This window comes from Alternaria arbusti (assembly GCF_024043155.1).
Source record: "Alternaria arbusti strain BMP 1465 chromosome Unknown scaffold_18, whole genome shotgun sequence".
Taxonomy (NCBI): Eukaryota; Fungi; Ascomycota; class Dothideomycetes; order Pleosporales; family Pleosporaceae; genus Alternaria; species Alternaria arbusti.
Genome location: NW_026249958.1, coordinates 547377 through 560760, shown reverse-complemented (window position 1 = coordinate 560760; position 13384 = coordinate 547377). Strand labels below are relative to the sequence as shown.

Here is a 13384-nt window from a genome sequence, read left to right as displayed (position 1 = left end):
ACGGCGTAACCGCGGACGATGTTGGCGTGGATGATCAGATCGTCAGATCGTGGCTGCCTAAGGCGCGCCCCATTTCCCTGTTTGAGCCCCGACTTCCCTGGATGGGAGAACGTTCAGGAACAGGGCAGCATGTTTGGGACGTGAGGCGTTGCTAGGCACGACGCGGCCCAGAAACATCCAAGGAGTTGAGTTGGCATGCCAGCTCAGCAATGCTCGAGATGACACGTTATCGCAAGAAACCTCCGTAACTTGGAAACAGGGTTTCGCTTCATTCAAGCGGATTGCGTAGAGCGGGCTACGCGCAAGCTAGATTCGTACCTGTTTCACTAGGCCTCGCGAACCACAGCGCAGCATTAGCTAGCGGGCGTGACTGAGGCAGTCCGTCTCTAGTAAAAGCAAAATCGACGATGGCTATGAGAAGATTAACTGTATGAATCGTTTCGTCCACCGCCATGTCGAAACGAGATGTTGAAACCTCGAGATTGCGGGCATGGACATGTTTTGACTCGATGTTTGGTACCGAGTCTGATATGAGATTTGATCATCTCTCGTGCCATGGTAGCGTTTCGAGACGAGCATCGTGGAGGGTCAGTGCCGGTATCGCCGCGACAGCAGTGGAGCGTGGGGAAAAGGAGAGATCGACGCTGTAACTTCCGTCTTCAACTTCTGACAGTGTGGAGACGGGAGACCTTGCTCAGATCAAAGCTTTCGCGGTCCAGAAGCCCTCGACGAGTGGGTTTCGCAACAGATTGCCATAGACCGCTCATCCTACAGCTGTCAAGTGCATCAAGATGCGAGTGCGAATAGAGGATGCATATCCGCATGCGACGGTTAATCTGCTTCCAGCTGATCCGCTCGAGTCTGGCTCATGTGTCCGCGTTTCGCCCGAGCGGAACCAAACGTGACCGTCGTACGCGAGCTCCTGTTGTGTCCGATCGGATACATTCAAACCCCGAGCAGCCTGTCTGCCTGCGCACACTTTTCGGACGTGGGCAGAACCAAACGCCGAGTTGACCCGGCTGCTTGCGGCTGCATGCCTTGCATACACACCAGATCTTCCCAGGCAGACGCAGATGGTCACTCGGCGGTGCGTGGGGCGGTGCGATCGGTGTACGCAATCAAGCTCGCAACGCCTGCTCTGTGTATGCGGGGACACGAAGGTGATTGACCGGAAGTGCACTTTCACCAGGCAAGCGTTGCGACGACAGATCGCTCAGCCATGCAAGGCGCGCTCGGCGAAAAGCAGCCGCGTCCGCGATGCGAAGTGCCCGCCCTATGCGGGATGCATGCGAGGGGCCAGGGTCTGACGCACTGGCCAAAAGTCGGTCAACCCTAGGAATTTCCCAGCACCAAATGTGTGACTGGGCATGTTGACAGGAAACTGTAATGCGTGGGGTCTGTTGCTGTGTCGTGTGCTGTTGACAGTTCATCAGTCATACATCGGGACTGTGCCTGTGACCTGCTAAGGGTCGATTAGCATGCAGCCTGCAGCGATAGCAGCACATCACCTGAGAAAAGCGTGGAGATTGTTTTTGTGGGTGTAATGATCATCATTGAAATTTCTAGCTATGGCGGGAGTCTCGACCACTACCTTCGGGAGACGTCGAACCGCTCGAGACCAATATCCCAAATCCTCCTATCCCGTATCCATCCAATAATTTCTGAGTAGAGTTGTTCGTGAGATCCTGCGTGAAGATCCCGACCGCCCTGCGGTATATGCCAATAAATGAAAACAGAGGATATAATGCTCGAAAATGCTACGCTATGCTGTAAAGGACTCGCTCGCTGGAAACGCTGGATCAAAAATCAAAAGGTCGGAACATGGTGGTGTGCTGGCCTAATAACTTGAGATGAGCGGAGCGGTGGTATCCATGAATAGCGGATGGTCTTCGATGTTTTGTGATTGTGGTTTGGCGTCGTAGAAGGTTGTTGTGAGCATGGCTTCTTTCTCGGTGAAGTTGAAGGACGCTTGCGGGGGCGATGTGGGTGGAGACTCGTCGTCGGACTCTTCCTCGTAGGTGAGCTCGGGTGGTGATTGTAATTGCGATGGTACCCGGGTAAGAGCCAGTTCTGAGTCGTCCTCCATGTCGTCGTAGAACTCCTCCTCGTCGTCCTCATCCTCGTCCACCTCCATTGTGCTGATCTGGACCGGTGATTGAGCGATGCGGCGAGGGAGTGCGATCATGTCGAAGTCGTCCTCGTTCTCGGACTCGGAGTCTGATTCGGAGTCGTCATCCTCTTCCTCCTCAGCGATGCTGTCGGCCCATTGGATGTGTCGGGACTCTTCAGTCTTGGAGGCCTTGGCCATGGTCTGGTTGAACCATTGCTCTTGCTGGCGTTCGGCATCTTGGAGTTCGACCATGAGGCTGTCGAGGAGGTTTGCGTGGCCAACGAGAAGGCGGAGGTTGTGGTCGGCCCTGCATGCCTCCTTGCCGAGCTTGGAGCGGGCAGAGGCAGCAATGTAGTAGGTTTGGGTGAGAGACATCTTCTGCTTCTTTTGCGGTGGTGATGAGATGAAGTGGGAGCGGGTAGTCTCAGCCGTAAAGGGCTCGAAGGAAGTTTGAATGCGGAGGTGTGATGAAGAAGGCATGTTTGGTGTGTATAAGGCAGTAGTATATGAGAGCCTAAAAATTGTGAGTCAGGTTGGTTTTATGACTGTCGAGAACGAGGGTACAAACCTTAAAGCAGCAGCCAATGGAGGGAAGGTGATCCGAGCGTAGTTAGATTCCGAGATGTGTGATGTAATGTTGATCGACTCTGATTGTCGAGTGATGTTATAATTCGCCGAGGAGTGGTGGACTGGTGTGTGAGCTGATGATGATGGAATCTGAAGCGAGGACAGGCGTGTTTCTTATGTTTCGCTGGCGCATGGAGGATGGATAACGGGTGCTCGGAATTATTGGCATGTTTCCACCGCTCTTGGCCGAGCAAGGACGGATGCGGTGAGCTAACACACTATGATTCACACCTGGGCACGACTGCAGGGGTGCTAGCGCGGCTTACGATACAGCCCGGTCGGTCGTAGAGACTTTCGCCCGCATGCACATACGGGCGTTACGAAGCGGACGCCGGACGTTGCGCGGATATACAGTCTGCCCATGCTCACATGCCACGGCGCTGGGTAATCGGGGTCTCGCTCTTGTCGGCGTTTACTAACCCACGATGCATTGCATCACTCATCGTCCGCCCACATCGCGCCGTCAGGGTTTTTTCTTTTTGGGCTCTTCGCTTTTCGCGTTTCCCCTGCTAATATCCTCGCGGTGCGTTGTTCGAGCTAGAGGGTGCTTGGGCGAACCTGCGCTGCCTGGCTGCCTGCGGTTCCAGGATGCGCTGTCGTCAGGGCTAAGCCACGGACCTCTGTACAGGCAGAGCGGTCAGCCCTGAATCTGTGCCTGTCAAACGTGTCCACCGTCTCGCCTAAGGGGTCACCAATTCCTCCATTGCGCGAGGTTGGTTTGGCTCACGACAGCAGTTCAGCCACAGGCTGACGTCCGGCACCCTTCGTACCGTCGTATAGAGTCGTCGCTTCGGCCGACGCCTTGGGACCTTGGTTTTCCGGCTGCCTAGCACATCGGCTTTTCGCTCCCTCACAGCTTTCGTCCGCGTCGTCACAAGCGACCCGTGGATGTCTAACTGGGCGGGCCACGCGGACCTGTCGCTCAGTCTGACCCCCGCGCCCAAGCAAACCATCGTGAAATGACCCAGGGTACCAATCACACCTGGGCATCAATTGCGAGCCAGGCCCAGGAGCATGCTGCTTGTCTCCGACTTCCCATTACTAACTCCCGCCTGCAGCTTGCTGCATCGTGCCGCCATTGGTAGATCAAGCTGGCTTTGTCAGAGATGCTGAAAAATACTCTCTGACAAACCCGCTAACGACCCTGCATGAACCAGTATAATTTGATGACACGATCATGCGCTTCTCTGGAGCGTCGCTATTGCGTGCTCCGAGGCAGTCAATCTGCGACCAGCAACTTTGCACCGTCGTCATGCCTGATGGCTGAACAGTTTGATTACTTTTGCGCTCCTACAGCCCGACTGTCCAAGGTATTGAGTTTATGGCATCTGTGCGTTTATTGTCAGGCACAAACAAAAAACGGTGAACAGTGCGTTCATAGCATCCGTCTCCGCTCCGCCCTTTTCCACTACTCCGGCTCCGGTGAGGGCGTGCTTCCAGGACGAACGATCCCGAAAGAGGAAAGTGCATCTCGTGGCGCTTTCAGCCGTCGCTACGCATACCGAATTGCGTTTACCGTCTACCTTCATCTACATACGCACAGCCCTTTGCTGCCCTTGAGTCATCCGATTTACATGGGCCCAATCAAGGTACGACTCGGTTCGACACGTTTCCGTCGGGTCGACTTCACCGCTGAGCTGTACGAGGCTGATCAGGAGACCGTCAATGCCGCGAATCTGGCGGTGGCATATATGCATGCTGCGGTGCCATGGCAACGCAATGCTGCAATGCGACTCCGCGTCGACTGAGAGAGTATGAGTCGACTACGTACTAAGCCCAGCGTGCGCTATCAACAGCCTCAGCCACCACACGTCTACGATTACCACGACCCCGCGTCAATAGCTCACTTCGCGACGCGTTGCAAACGTGTACGCCTCACGCAGACCAAAGCTTGCTCAGCCACGCTTTGTCCTCCACAATGTCTAGCTTAACGTCGACGCGGGTCTTCGCTACAACGTTACCGCTTTGGGTATACCTTCGAATGAGGCATATTCATTTAGACTCAATTGCGGCATATACCATTACACTTGCGGGAATATCGACTTCACCATCCTCTCCCCTAGCAGAATTCCGGTCCGCAAGCCTTCGGAAAAGCACTCACTAAACGACGACCGCGCTGGCTCGCATGTATCAGCGCCTGCCTCCCAAGTCCGAGCCAATTCCGGGAACATCATGTCTAGCTTTGCACGATATCTTCTCATATTTCCGTCATGATTTTAAGCAAATAGCCGAGTAGCTTCATGTATCAGTAAGCAGCGATGCCGCTACTGCTGATGACCGATGTTCGCGTCTTTCTCAACATCTCTCTATGACGCGACATTCGCATGAGGAGTGCATGACAGCGCTTAGTAAGATCGAGACCAATGCTCTGATATCAACAAGACTACTTCTAAACAGATACGTAGCAATTGGTGTTATTTTCATTAGAGCATGAAGGATACATAACAAAGTGCCTCGGTTTTGATCGTTCGCTGCCATACGGCAGGCCTCTATGTAAGAAGAGATGGAAAACGACAACCCATAGATATTTTATTAAATCTATATAGTGGTTCAACACATACAATACCAGCACCCTCAGTCTATCCTGTTACCCTTGCAGCTGCCATTAGCCTTTCCTTTCTACCCTCTTTCCAAGCCTTATCGAGTGCCTCCATTTTCCCGCCTAGCACTTGCACATTGACGGGCTCAAGCATGATGACGCCTCTCCTCACGTCAAAGTTCTTCAGGAGGAGTTTGATGCCCATAGCCATGTTGGTATTGAGCCCGTCTATGCCTCTCAGCTCCATGGCGTAGATCTTGAGGCCCTTGGCATCTTGCAGTAGCAGCTTGAACGGCCCTTTGCTCAGCACAGGAGCCGCAGCTTCAGCAGTGCCCTCATTCTCCTGCTCTACAACGCGCACAATCTCCCTTCCTTTTGTCATCTCGCCCCGCTCCTGCGCTTCGATAGATTCGACCTGCGACCAGCGCGAGTGGCCTATATCTTCGACGTCGAGCACCTGGCAGACGACTGGACCAGGGACGATGCGGGATTTTGTGGTACCCTTCAGCACATCGTCGGGAAATACGGAGCCTGCAGGCTGGCTGAGCGACGTGGTTATGTCGGTAGCTAGTAGGCGGAAGTGGGCTGTCTGCTTGACGGCGGGCAACGGCGTGTTGGGCCGGGTTGTTGAGAGGAAGCCCTGCAGCCAGGCGGCGGTAGGGTAGAGATGGCGGGCATGTAGGTGCTGCGTTAGCTCGGCTGCGAGATTAGCTGCCATGTCGGTGATCACTTGCACCCTTCTTGAGGATGCGCGGTTTTGCTTGTTCGTGAATAAGGCGGAGCGATGTGGGAGACGCGACGCGTAGAATGACGTGGGGCGCTCTTTCCCCAACGGTGGCCTCGGCCTTCACATGAAGCTCAAGCTCCAACACTCCAACCACCAAAGCTCGCAACGTAGCGAATATATAATCAAGCATACTCCAGCATGTCGACGATAGCATCACCCCGCGCCAGTTCCTCGGTCCGCAGCCCCTCCTTGACCCGCACCTCAATCGACAGCAGCTCGTCGCATCGCCCACCTCCAGCCGCACGCCGAAACCGAGCCGCCCTTCGTGAATTCTACGGCCTCAAGAACGCGCCCCGCGATGCAACGCCAGACGCCAGAATATCTGAAGAATCTTCGAGAACACAGTTAGGGCCAGAAGAAGACGAGACGCTCACAGAACTCGATGCTGCCGACTTCAATGCAGAAGCCTTTGTAGAGGCATTGCTTGCCAAAGAGGGACTGAAAGGCGTGTTGAAGGTCGAAGCAGATTTGGTGTCTCGTAAGCAGTCACTCGACGCATATAAGCGGACATCTGGAGTGCTAACATTGAAACAGAGATCAGAAATCTAGACAGCGACCGCAAGTCTCTCGTCTACGACAACTACTCCAAACTCCTCTCCGCAACAAGCACCATCCGACGCATGCGCGGAAACATGGACCCCCTCGCCCCCACAACCCACACCCTCGGTCCTGCCATCTCCCACATTGCCGAGACAGCTGCGTCCTTGTCATCCTCATTACAGGGCAGTCACCAGTCCAAAGAACAGGGACTGGGTATAAGCATACGGGTCGAGCAGGACGACAAAGATAAATCAGACGTAGACAAGCAGCGGAGACAGCAGGATACTGTGAGATGGGTTCTGGATACACCACGGCGGCTGCAGGATATGGTAGACCAGGATCAAGACGAGAAGGCGGAGAAGGAGTGGGAAGAGGTTAGTAGGATATTGGATAAATGGAAGGGCGTTGCTGGCGTGCAGGAGCTTAGAGAGCAGTGCGAAGCTATCATGCGCGAGGAAGATTCGGAAGAGTCGGAGTGAAACTGAATGGGACTCATGGACGATTGGATCTCACCCTAACTGCGCCGCGTACCGTGTCTATAGGCTGGCTGGTACCATGCCGGATAATGGGGTTGCGGGAGGGATAACAAGCTGGAGTCATCTGGCATCTTCTTGGTTCCATGGCGAGCTTGATGCCAGCAATCATCTGGCTATCTTGTACTCAGCTACACTGGGCGAAGTAGCCAAAGAGCTGAAGTCGAGCCCGAGAGTAGGATAATAAGACCACGACCCGCATACCAAGAGGCGCATACTTCTTACGACAGCGTTGCGCCAACAGCCCGTCGACGTTACAGCAGCTCTCAAAGCCTCACAACACAGATATACATAATATCTGTCCCACTCCTACAAAAAGGATATCAGGACACTTGGGTAGACCGAGGAAATTGAAGTGTAACCGTTCGAGCATCTTGGGTCATGAAATGCATGATGGTTTCAGCTGTATAATATACGACACTACTACATGCCATGAAAGCAAAGCAAGCTTGATCGAGCTCAAGCCCCCGCGTCTCTGACCACACTCTCCCAAATACCCTGCCAGTCCGCTTCTCCACCCCCATACCTAGCCTCAAATGCGTTCATTGCCAGATTGCCCAAGAACGGCCTCACCAACCGATTCACCAACTCTCCCCTGGTCATCTCCAACACTGCAGCACCTTCTTCCTTCTCAAGAGCCTCGATAAGCGGGTCTAAGAATAACGTCCTCTTGGGCTCATCCGTGTCTGACCCGTTCAGTGCAGTTACAGGAGCCGGAGGTGCTGTCGATGATCTTGTGAGAACCTCGTTGATCTCATCGGTAAGAGACATGAGTGTTGGCGGGGTATCGGGCTTGTATACTGCGTCGATGGTGTCGGAGATGAAGAGCCACTCCATGAGCTGGAAGTCGTCCGGGTCTAGTACGACGAGTTCGTCTAACAGCTTGCACGTCTGAATGATGCCGGCGTTGTTGTAGTGCTCCTTGTTTGGAGCGTCTGGTAGGAGTGCGGATAGTCCGGATGTCAGCTCGCCGTTCACAACTGGCCAAAGCGACGCCAGGTGGACTGGCGACGTCTTCAAGATGATGGCACGCAGTAGTACGATGACGTCGGTACGAGTGACTGAAGATGGCGACGACGCTGGCGTGGCGGTAAGCAGTTCGACGACCTTCTCCAGAACTTGTGGTATGTTTGGTGTGAAAGCATCTTCGGGACTCGCAAGGATGAGAAGGGCAATGCGACGTAAAGTAAGCTGGGTTTTACGGTCGGCTTCCTGCCGCGCAGATGTTGCACCAACTCCGAACATGATGCCAGCCGTTGTTGGCGCAGACAGTCGTGCAAGTAGCTCGGGCAGTCGCTCCTTGTCTGATTGCGTCCATTGCGCAAGTATAGGCAGCCAAGCTTCTCTTAGTAGATAAAGCGGTGTGTTAAAGAACTTGGGGTCATTGAAAGCATCGAAAATGTCTTTCTTGAGAAGTTTGTTACCTGGCGAGATCTTGGTCAGGCCTTGGAGTAGATCCAACGTGTTTCTCGATACGTTTTCAGGGAATGCTTTGGCGCGGAAGGTTGGTCCGATGACGGATGCTGATACGTCTGAGACGACCTTCGCAACACGGTCATTCTCGACGAGGATGATCGATAGTTTCGGTACGATGGTAGTCAGAATGGGAACGACATCGGTTGCCCGCTTCTGTGCGCGATTGCCATTTGTCACAGCAGCCGGCTTTTCGTTTACCGCTTGGTTCGTGTCTTGCAGATAGCCCATCGAACGTGTTGTGAAAATGGCAGTCAAGATCCTGGTAAAGATATCCTGTTCATATAGTTAGTATAATTCAGTTGAACAAGCATTGCCACTCACAGCAAGCTCCCTTCTCATCTTCCGTTGCTCTCCAAAGTTGGTATTATCAACCTTCTGCCCTATGACGGCGGTAAACTCCAGCAATGTAGGTAATATCTGTCGATGAGGAAGGGGATTTGCGAGCACATCTCGCAGGAACAAAGTAAAGTCCTGCCAGATCTCGTCCATGGCGTCATCTTCCAGAGAGTTCGTATACTCGACGAGGAAGGCGACTAGTTCAGCATCAGTAAGATCAGAGGTCAATGTTGATAGTCGATTGGTGTCCAACGCCCCAGGATCCGTCCGGCTGTATACAGCGTTGAATATTGCTGGGATGGTATGCTTTGGCTTTGAGCCATTGAGGACGTTTAGAAGCCCTGTAATAGCTGCTCCTCGCACATCGTCAACTTCCGCATGCGCCCATAGAACTACTAACGTCTCCAAGCACTCCAAAGCTTCCGCAGCGAAGAGATGCTCCAATGTGCGGCGAGCCCGATTGCGCATGCGTAAAGAGGTGTAAGCGAATGATGACGCTGACGTGTGATCCTGTAGTTCGAGCATATTCCCATAGCCACCCCAAGACCATATCGCGAAGCATATGCGAACAGTGTCTTGGAAGCAAAGCAAAACTGTGAGTCTACTATTTGCGGTCGGAGTGCGAGCCTGGTTCGCATCAGAGGAAATCAGCCCAGATACGACATTGCTGAAGAAACCCTGGGGTTGTTCTGGAGACTTGTTGGCAGACACTTTCGTCTCCTGCGTAGTCAAACGCTCGTGCGCCTTGGCCAAGATCTGCTCTAATCCGTTCATGAGCGAGATCAGAGTCGACTCGGGAGAGACAGTAGGTGCGGGTTGTGTCTTTGCGAACGTAACCTTGAGCTGCTCGAACGTAAGATTGATCTGCTTGCAAAGACACTCTACAAGTGGTAGGAGGTTTTGGAATATCGTATCAGGAAACATTGGTAGGACTTCAACAAGGAACTGAATCCAGTCGTCAAGGACTAGGCGACTGGCAGAGGAGGAGAATCCGAACTTCAAGCACTCAACAAATTGTGGAGGTGGAGGAATCGGCGCAGGCGTCTGATCTTCCGAGTCTCTGTTGATCGCTAGTGAAAGGCGCGACCGATTGGCAGGATGATTCGAAGATTTTGGCTCTGCTGTTGGTTCTGGTGGACGAGTAAGGCGGAGTTTCAGTGCCGCCAACTCTGCACTTAATAAGAGACTCTGCAAAGGCGGACTCGCTGATCTTAACCTTGCCATTAGAGGTACTTCAAGCTCCAACTCTCGAAGTGGTGCAGCAAATGGACTTCGATAGATTTGCGATATCATAGAGACCGACAACCGGTGTAGCTCATGTATGTGAGGCCCTATAACTGTATCTGATGAGCCAATTTGAAGCGACAGTGTCGTCAAACATGTACGTGTGAGCCACTCCTGGATGGAGATACGCGGTGAGGAGGGTTCTGGCCAGGACAGTGTGACCTCAGCAAGAGTTACCCACGTGAAATGTGATGGCCGCTTGATGACGTTAAAGACATGCCTCAGGTAGTATAGGCATTCCTTTGTGTCGTCTCTTCTGGAACGTGCTGCTGGTCCCTGGGTTGTCGTATTAGGTGCCAAATTGCTTAAAGCTGCCAGACAGTTGAGTGATTGGATATGAACTGCAAGGATCTCAAAGACTCTGTTCAAGCTTGGCGTATCTGGTAGCCAATTTTGCAAAAACGTAGATGTTTCCGACCCTTCTTCTGCGAGAGTGTCAAGAAGCAAGAGCAGCGGCCTTGTCAAGACAGAGTGGAAGTCGCTTGCTGTTGACGAGGCTTGTAGAATGTTACCACTTGGTCGGCGAGTAATATTGACACGCTTTTCTGACTGCAGGTTCAGTTCGTGCATGACATGCGTCCATAGTGTCGCAAAACGTCGGGCACAATCTGATGAGCTCTTAGAAACGGAATCTTGGCCGGTCTCCTCTACGATGATCGAAGCGATGGCACTTTCGACCATCCGACTGGCAGGTGTAATGGCATGTAATTGTAACAAGGAACGCGCTGTTTCGACATGGTATTTGGGTGATGTCGGCGAAAGGTACCGCCAGAAGTATCGAACCAAAGGATGGATGATCTCAGGTAATTGGCTTGAGGCGATGTGAGGTCTTGATGGGAGTGCGGTCTGGAGTGCGAGTAAGACGGCTGTTATAGCGCCTAGGTGCGGGAATGAAGGATCTGTGTCGGTCTTGTCCGATGTCTGAAGGACATTTGCAAGCATAGTGACTAGGTCAATATCTTCAACGGCCTTAAGACACTGTGTTTTGAAGACCAGATTGGATAATATTTTGGAAGGCATCTCGGCAGTGATACCGGAACCATTTGACTGCATAGATGCGGTGAACATGCAAGAGGCCTCACGAAGCGCAATCTGACCAAGCAGTGGCGGATCGAAAGGCGGGTCAGCTGCATCCAAGCTGCTTTGAGATTCTTCATAGAATGCACGTATCTTCTTGGACACTGTGGCTCGCGGTGTTTTGAGAGTTGCCAATAGCTGCTGCTCCGTTGCTTGATCACCTTGAAATGACCGATCTGGGACAATCTGAATAAGCGATTCTGTGATCTCGAGGGCAAGGCTCACAACTTGTGCGTCTTTTGATGAGCTGTCGGCCTTGCCAGAGGTCTCATTCAAAGCAACAAGTGTCGATAGTACCATTAGAGGCATGTGATGCAATAGCATGTCTTCCTCTTTGAGATTGAATCGGGCCAGAACAAACTTGGCCAGCTTCATCTTTTGTAATGCTTCGTCATCATCCGTCTGCAGGGATGACGTTATGAGATGAATGAGCTTGCCCCAGATGAGGCCGCTATCGACGCCATCGAAGAATGCACTGGCACTTCTCATGACTTCGTCGACTTGTTCCTTGGATGCAGTTTCGCTGTACGCATATACGCTCTGTAACGCTGGCAGGAAGATCTCGGGTACAATCAAACCACCTACTTCCCAACGGTCCATGAGAGATAGACAGACTCTGAAAGGACGTGCTCGCTCGGAAGGTAATGTGCTACGACGGTTGATCATCTTGAGGACGCTGTTGGTAAGCGCTTCAAGACCGTACCGCGAAAAGAAAGCAGCTTGATGTGCCGACGGATCTGCAGACACGTTGTGTCTGTCTGCTGTTGGGGATGTGGTGCTGTCGTTTACTTCAGACGCAGTGGGCTCTGGACCTAGGAACCATGCCCAGAGCCGGCGATTCAAGCTCATGTCTCTTCGCGACACAACGCCTGCGGCTGCAGCTACTAGTCGCTCTAAATCCCCCTTTCCAACGCGCTCCTGCAAGACGGGTGAGTCGAGAGGCAGATGACTGACCAAAAGATCGAGAAATCCTCGCTGGATGAGTATCTGAGGGTCCGACAGGCCTGATTCAAAGCAGCGAATGAGGAGACCTGGCTCGGGGGATGTGGCTGCCTCGGCCTCGCCCGATAGCGCGTCAGAAGGTCTGGAGACATCTGGAGGAGAGCTGCGCCTCTCTGGCCGTCCGAATTTAGGCAATCGTCGTACGAGGAAAGCAAGTGCACCTTGCCTCCTGGATGGGTTGGTGATGGTCGCTAGGAAGAAGCACTGCCAAAAGTGAGATGAAGCACCCGCAGTCTTAGCCTCGACTATGTCGTCCGAGTTGTCCTGCACTGCGCTCCGCAACTTCTCCGTTGCCGAGACCATGCGCTCAAAATCCTCGCTTGTCTCATCTTCCAGACCAGGCAGGATTGACAGTATGATGGCCTTCAAGGCCGGGCGAAGTGCGGCTCCGTCGAGCTTTAGTATATGCTTCTCGAAGACGGAGAGGTAGAGTGGGCGGACCGAGAGCGAGGCGAAGGAAAGCACAGAGGCAAGGCCGGGGAAGTAGAGGTTGAGGTCACGAGCGAGGGCATCTTTCTGGACATGGATCAGCTTGGCATAGGCTGACTTGGGGGAGACGGGCATACACCGATGGTGGAGAAGATGTAGTCATAGACGTCGAGGGCTTTCTGGTGAACGCCCGAGGGCAATGTTGGATTCAAGCACTGCGCTAATCGCAGTGCGACAGTATCGCTATGTGGTATGACGGGTATCTCTGGAGGGTGCGCTTGCAGGGCCTGGAGGGTAACTTGTATAAGCGCATTATCTCATAGTCGCAGTAGCATGGCGGGATTGACCTTCAGCAGCCGGCCCAGGAAAGATATGTAGTCGGCCCATTCCTGCTGTGCAGTGTCCCAGAGGGCGAGGGCGCGTTCGACACCGGCGGCATAGCGACGGAAGTTTTTATCTTTTTTATACAGTGCTGTTCTCTGAGTCAGTAACCTGGGATTGCATGCACAATGCGACAACATACGCTCTTGTACAGCAGTGCGCGCGGACCGTGGTACGGGACTGGAGCGGCCAGAAGCCGTGGGGGAGAAGACCTGCGGGTTAGCAGTGGGATCAGCGGACATGCTGTGGCTGGCAGAGAATAA

General features: G+C 53.2%; 4 protein-coding genes across 4 annotated transcripts; 1 reads left to right on the top strand and 3 right to left on the bottom strand.

The window, feature by feature from the left end:
* Window positions 1-1837: 1837 nt before the first annotated feature.
* Window positions 1838-2590, bottom strand: J4E86_009816 (uncharacterized protein; the record flags this gene model as incomplete). Its single annotated transcript, XM_051450317.1, has 1 exon — window positions 1838-2590. The coding sequence occupies one exon, from the start codon at window positions 2588-2590 to the stop codon at window positions 1838-1840; it is 753 nt and encodes a 250-aa protein (XP_051298705.1).
* A 2726-nt stretch (window positions 2591-5316) lies between these two features.
* On the bottom strand, window positions 5317-5994 carry J4E86_009815 (uncharacterized protein; the record flags this gene model as incomplete). Its single annotated transcript, XM_051450316.1, has 1 exon — window positions 5317-5994. One exon carries the CDS (start codon window positions 5992-5994, stop codon window positions 5317-5319), a length of 678 nt encoding a protein of 225 aa, XP_051298704.1.
* Window positions 5995-6201: 207 nt separating this feature from the next.
* Window positions 6202-7082, top strand: J4E86_009814 (uncharacterized protein; the record flags this gene model as incomplete). Its single annotated transcript, XM_051450315.1, has 2 exons — window positions 6202-6541; window positions 6598-7082. The coding sequence occupies 2 exons, from the start codon at window positions 6202-6204 to the stop codon at window positions 7080-7082; spliced, it is 825 nt and encodes a 274-aa protein (XP_051298703.1).
* Window positions 7083-7595: 513 nt separating this feature from the next.
* Window positions 7596-13363, bottom strand: J4E86_009813 (uncharacterized protein; the record flags this gene model as incomplete). Its single annotated transcript, XM_051450314.1, has 5 exons — window positions 7596-8885; window positions 8934-12827; window positions 12878-13027; window positions 13088-13212; window positions 13264-13363. 5 exons carry the CDS (start codon window positions 13361-13363, stop codon window positions 7596-7598), a joined length of 5559 nt encoding a protein of 1852 aa, XP_051298702.1.
* Window positions 13364-13384: the final 21 nt, after the last annotated feature.